Genomic DNA, 6,201 nt, shown 5'->3' with positions numbered 1-6,201 from the left:
CCGTTGAGTGGTTTGGAATCGTATCCAGCTTGGATTTCATTGAATGGTTCAATATGCATTGTACTCCATGATTTCGTTGAGTGATCCAGAATGGTATCCACTCGAATTCAGTTGAGAGGTCCGGAATCCCTTCCACTCCACGATTCCGTTGAGTGGTTCAGAATCGTATCCTGGTTTGTTATCTGTTGAATGGTCCAAAATCCCCTTTGGTGTCTTGGTTCCGTTGAGTGGCCCGGAACCCAATGTTGATGGATTTCGTTGAGTGGTTCGAAATCGCATCATTTGACTTGTTGGTTCCTTGGATTCGATTTCAGCTTCAAAGATGTAGGCTTCGGTCAGAATGTGACGATCTAGCCCTGCATTACGATGTATTGTATGTGTTATTGATTGGTGTGATTATTGGATGGTGTTGGAATGCATATCTGTAGGTGAATGGCAAGATGGCTAGAGAATATTATTGTGCTTCATTGAATGTTTCTTGAGGTGCTACATTCTTGAATTGTGGTATTATGATGAGATATAGTGAGATATGCGATGAATGTTCGAGTATAGTGAAAGATGAACTACGAATGACTTAATCATTGTTTAGGGTACGTAGGTAGTCTAACAACGAGGTTAGATGCAACCATAAAGTGTACTGAAAATTACTAAGCAGTTGGATCGTGAGTTGTCTTTTGCACATGTCTCGGAGGCGGGGTATGTTAGATATACACGTAATTGGTGACATCACATGTCGATCTGGGGCGTGACAGCGTGAGTCAACGCGTGGGCGTTGCCATGAGCCGGCACATGTAGCACACGCGCCTCCGCTGAAGGTACTGTGCTTCTATGTTATCCATGGTGGCGTCGGCGACTTTTTCGGCTAACTTTTCAGGGAGTCAACTCGGCGCATACGGTGGCACGTGGCAACACGTGGGGGTATCCAAGGTCCCCTCTTAGATTTTTCAACGTCCTGAATCCATTTACGACGTCTATTTTTCCAAATTCAATCGTTATAGTATAGTTTTATTAATTGGTCCCTTTATGTGCTTAGGTGCATTTGTTTGTGGGGTATCTGTCTTCTCTAGTTGCACGGCTCTTCGACGGCGGAGTATCTGTGAGTGTACCCCTTCCAAAATGCATGATTTTATTACTAGAAACGCATACATGAAAAACATGATTTTATGACTACGTTTTATGAAACGTGTATTGAGTTATCGGATTTACACTTTATGAAATATCATGCTTTATTGAGTTCTACGTTACTGAGATATTTATGAATATGATTTATGATATGATGTTTGAGTTAGTGAGTTCTGATTAGATATATATTGGAAAGATTATGTTATGATTTTATGTGCTTACCTAATGGAATGACACTTATATATGACTTCGGCCAGGTGATGAAGGGCCTACAGGCGAATGATACTTATATATGGCTTTGGTCAGGTAATGAAGGGCCTACATGGGAATGATACTTATATATGGCTTCGTCTGGGTGATGAAGGGCCTACAGGCGAATGATATTTATATATGGCTCAGTCAGGTGATGAAAGGTCAACGAGTGAATGATACTTATATATGGCTTCGGTCGGGTGATGAAAAGCCTTCGGGCGATTGAAGATTTATTATGCCTTCAGGCGGGTGATGAAGGGCCTTCGGACGAATGATACTACTACTAAGCACATTATATATTATATATGTTTTACGAAGGTTTTATGGCATGCTAGGGTTTTAGGAAAACCTATTACTTATTATGCTATATGAGTTTTCTAAACTCAGGGTTTGTACGTTAAAGAATAACTGTTTTAGTATTACTTATATATAAACTTGGTCCACTCATGTTTTGTTTTGCTTTCCCCTCAGGACAGATTCGAGGGGTACAATCCTGGCATCAAGGCACTCCCACATCAGTATTTTCGAGTCCTCTCAGTTTAGGACCCATTCCTCTATTCTTACATTTTTTATTATTCCTTCTACAATGTTTTGGATTAGATGTATGCTCTGAACACATTCCACAATTGCATATTCATTATAGTTAAATTTACGATTTTTTATTTACGTTCGTTCTTTCTTCATAGCTTTCATGCATGTTAGTATGGCTTCGTCACCTTCGAGTGTCGGCCAACACAAGCCTACCCTGGTGTTTAGAGGATATCGGGGTTGGGCATGTCAAAGTAATTCAAGTCTTTTCTTAGAGTCACTTTCCAAGTCTTCCTAGGTCTTCCCTTACCCTTTTGGCCCTGAGCCTCTGTCTCATAATCGCATCTTCTAACTGAAGCATCTGTAGGTCTTCGTTTCACATGTCTAAACCAGCTTAACCGATTCTCTCTCATCTTATCTTCAATTTTGGCTACTTCAATTTACCTCGAATATCCTCATTCCTAATCTTGTCCTTTCTCGTGTGCCCACACATCCAACGAAGCATTCTCATATTCGCTACACCTTTTTTGTGTGCATGTTGATGCTTTCCCGCCCAACATTTCGTGCCATAAAGCATAGGTGGCCTTATTGCCGTCTTGTAAAATTTTTCCTTGAGCTTAAATAGCATACACGATCGCACAACACACTTGATGCACTCCTCCACTTCATTGACCTATCTTGTATTCTATGATTGAGGTCTCCATCCAATTCTCCGTTATTTTACAAGATAGATCCAAGATAGCGAAAGCGTTTGCTCTTTGGTACTTCTTGATCTCCAATCCTCACCTCTAACTCATTTGCACATATGTTCACATTGAACTTGCACTTCATATACTATGTCTTTGACCTACTTAGGCGAAGTCTTTTAGATTCCAATGCTTCCCGCCAAGGGTTAAGCTTTGCATTTACTTCCTCCTGAGTTTCATCTATCAACATTATGTTGTCCTACGAAAAGCATACACCAAGGAATATCATCTTGGATATGTCCATTAACTCATCCATTACCAATGTAAAAAGGTAAAGACTTAAAGATGAGTCTTGATGTAATCCTACAATTATGGGAAAGCTTTCGGTTTGTCCTCCATGAGTTCATACAGCAATCCTTACTCCATCATACATATCCTTTATACAAAAAAACAAATATAATAATAAATTAATTTTCCAACAACTCACGTTTAACGGTTGTATCGTCATTTAATATTATGGTCTAGTGATATCCTTTACTTATACAAAAGGTCTGAAATTTGACTTCTCTAAATGACGAGTCCTATACGTAAACCCTAATAATAAACACGTTTTACGTCCAACCTTGGTCTCTATTTCTTTGGACATCGCTCTTAAATTTCTTAATAGCCCAACTCTACCCCAGCCCAGCCCAAATAGGCGTGTCGATCGATAATGACAAGTAATGATTTTGTTCTTTTCTTTGAGATCGAAGCTGATATTTTTCCGTTGACCAACTAAACGACATCGCAGAGGTTTGCCCTGTAATTATATGGATCTCTCTCTAACGGAAATACCCGACCGACACAAAACAGTTATAAACTCAGAAGCAAGAATCATTCATCAAAGGCGAAGACAATGGACAACGCCAGCAGAGAAGAAAGAAGAAGAAGAATTGTAGAGAGAGGGTCGGATCGTATGGCTCTGATCACGGGTCGGATTCAATCTCTTCCTCCTCCGTCACCACCACCGTCACCTTCAGTACCACCACAATCCCACCGTCACAACGGTATATGAATTCCATCTCAAAAAATTGAAAAAGATGTTTAATTTACGACACCACTACTTTTGTTGTTTGATTATTTCTGTTAATTTGATTATAGATATCATCATATGTAGGGTTCATGTTATTTTTTGACAACAGATTTCATCAACGATTGTATCTCTTTCATCACATCACATGATTAATTACTCATTTTTTTTCAAACCATGATTGATGACTAATTAGATAATAAGAATGATTAACACCTAAAAATCTCTTCAGCTTTTGTTAATTTATAAAATTAATTGAATTTTTTTGCATGATTCAAATAGTCTTTTATTTATTTATTTATTATTTATTATTTATTTTGTGCTAGCATATATTGATTTCCAGGGATTTGGTTTTTAAGAAAGAGAAGAAAATACATAAGCTAATTCCGTTTTCACTGCATCATATCACAATCAAGGAAGTGCCAATTCAAACCCAAAAGTTTACATTTTTACAATTGGTGGCCCATTCCCTCTCTTGGTTCTGATAAAAGTTTGTGTGTTTTAGATGTCCGATTTTGGGTTCGATAGATCGCTCAAACAACACAGAAAACTAACCACCTTGCTGACACACTGTCTAATTCACATAATCCCAACCGACGTGGGATTAGTGCTGAACAAAAATGTTATTACTAGCTAGGTGGTATTTATTCTTATCAATTTCCCTGGTTTTGCAGCTGGTACTGAGGGTAAGGTTGACAATCGTGCGGGTTCCCCATTGCAAAAAGCACATGAAGCTAGGAGTGAAGACGTTTCAAGGAAAGACAATGTTGAAACTGGAAGCCAATTAGATGGACCTTCATCCTTCAAATGTGACACAACAACTACAAGCACTATGGAACCGCAAGGCGCTGGTGACACCACCGCCAAAATTCAAACACAATTAGGCACATCAGTAGTTCAAAAGGCATCAACCGATACAGAACCTGCAAGCAGGCGGCATACGAGGGCAAGGTTTTTCTCTTCGAAAAGATTAAACTCCTGCATAGTAGAATCCGAGTGCACACGAGTTGTCTGTTCTCTCATAATAGCATTCTTGGTAGTGTTGTCTTTTGCTGATTACGCATTGTTTGGGATGAACTTGGTTAATTCGGAGAGCGTTGTGGCCTCGAGGCCTCTGTACATTATACTGCTGACTGACGTAACAATTGTTTTTGCACGGTTGTGGCTTGTGAAACGAGAGGAGGTAGAGGAAGAAGGAGCGGCAGGGCCTCAGGATGGACATAATTGGGTTGAAGCAGTTAAGCTTTTGGAGAGGGGTTTGGTGGTTTACCAAGCCATTCGAGGTATATTCATAGATTTTAGTGTTTATGCAGTAGTTGTAATTTGTGGCCTTTCTCTGGTTTAGCCTTGGATTCCAAGAAACAATTTGGTTTCCGGTTCTAACTCAAGTGTCAATTGCAAATTGTTGGCATCATATTTGTGTACCTTCATTACTATCCCTACAGAACCATAAAAAAAAAATTCCATGCTGGAAATTGAGATGGCCTTGTAAGTTGTAACATGCTATTTTCTCACAATTCATACAAAGCATTAGCATCCATTAACTTAGTGTTATACAGAAAGAGCTTCTTCCTAAACATGTGAGTTGTGATTTGTAAGCCATGTGGCATATTGTCACACCTCAAAATAAAAACGCACTACACAGAATATGAGCGTTAGTAACAAGCCTCAAGAAATGCTTTTAGAAGATATGGCAACTTTTAGATCGGCACCACGATAATTTAAGGGCAAAGTGTTACAAAACTCAGATTTCGTGTCTTTCTATTACAATAATCAAAATTGTGACTTGTGTCCCAAATTTTTATCACTTTATTTTCTTAAACAATTGATTGAATTTGATTCTATGTTCTCCGGTTTTTTACTTTTTTTTTTTTTTTTTTGAAGAATCTCGGTGGCATGAGAGAATTTTATTGATATATATATAATGTAAAATAAAAATGATTACACCTAATCAGGGGGGACATAAATTTTACCTTCATAAAATAAGAAAATTAAAAACAAGAAAAAAAGGAGAGGGGAGACATTAACCTTACCCTTCTTTAAAAAGAAAACACAAGAAAATGAGGGAGACATAAACCTTACTCTTCTCGAAAAAAAAAATACAGGAGGGGGAGGGGAAGGGGGGCATAGGACCAAACTCCTATAAAATAGAACCTAAAAGGTCAAAACATGCAAGAAAAGCTGCAAGGTTTAGGTAAAAAAGAAAATGGTACATCAAGAAGGAGAGATAAATCTGCATGCCTAAGAAATCTAATTGCAGAAAAAGAAAGGGTTGTGATTTTCACACAACCTTAACTACTTTTCCCACACCCCTCCCTATTTTTTAATAGTTAATTGGTATCCTACTATTTAATCTTCCATATATACCCTTCCTACTTTTTTATGGTAATTAATGAAAGATTAAATAGGGAGGGGTATATATGGAAGATTAAATAGGATGATACCAATTAAGTACTAAAAAATAAGGAAGGGTGTGAAAAAAGTAGTTAAGGGTGTGTGAAAATCACAACCCAAAAGAAAAACCTTAAGAAGAGAATCTGCATG

At 38.2% G+C, this 6,201-nt stretch overlaps 1 protein-coding gene across 1 annotated transcript; it reads left to right on the top strand.

Moving 5' to 3' along the window:
- Positions 1–3,375: 3,375 nt before the first annotated feature.
- Positions 3,376–5,197, top strand: LOC126612625 (uncharacterized). Its single transcript, XM_050281090.1, has 2 exons — positions 3,376–3,634; positions 4,332–5,197. The coding sequence occupies exons 1-2, from the start codon at positions 3,484–3,486 to the stop codon at positions 5,000–5,002; spliced, it is 822 nt and encodes a 273-aa protein (XP_050137047.1). The 5' UTR covers positions 3,376–3,483; the 3' UTR covers positions 5,003–5,197.
- The last annotated feature ends 1,004 nt before the right edge of the window (positions 5,198–6,201 follow it).

The sequence above is a fragment of the Malus sylvestris genome, chromosome 17 (genome assembly GCF_916048215.2).
Source record: "Malus sylvestris chromosome 17, drMalSylv7.2, whole genome shotgun sequence".
Taxonomy (NCBI): Eukaryota; Viridiplantae; Streptophyta; class Magnoliopsida; order Rosales; family Rosaceae; genus Malus; species Malus sylvestris.
The sequence above is the reverse complement of the archived record's forward strand: the minus strand, read 5'-3'. Positions and strand labels throughout refer to the sequence as shown.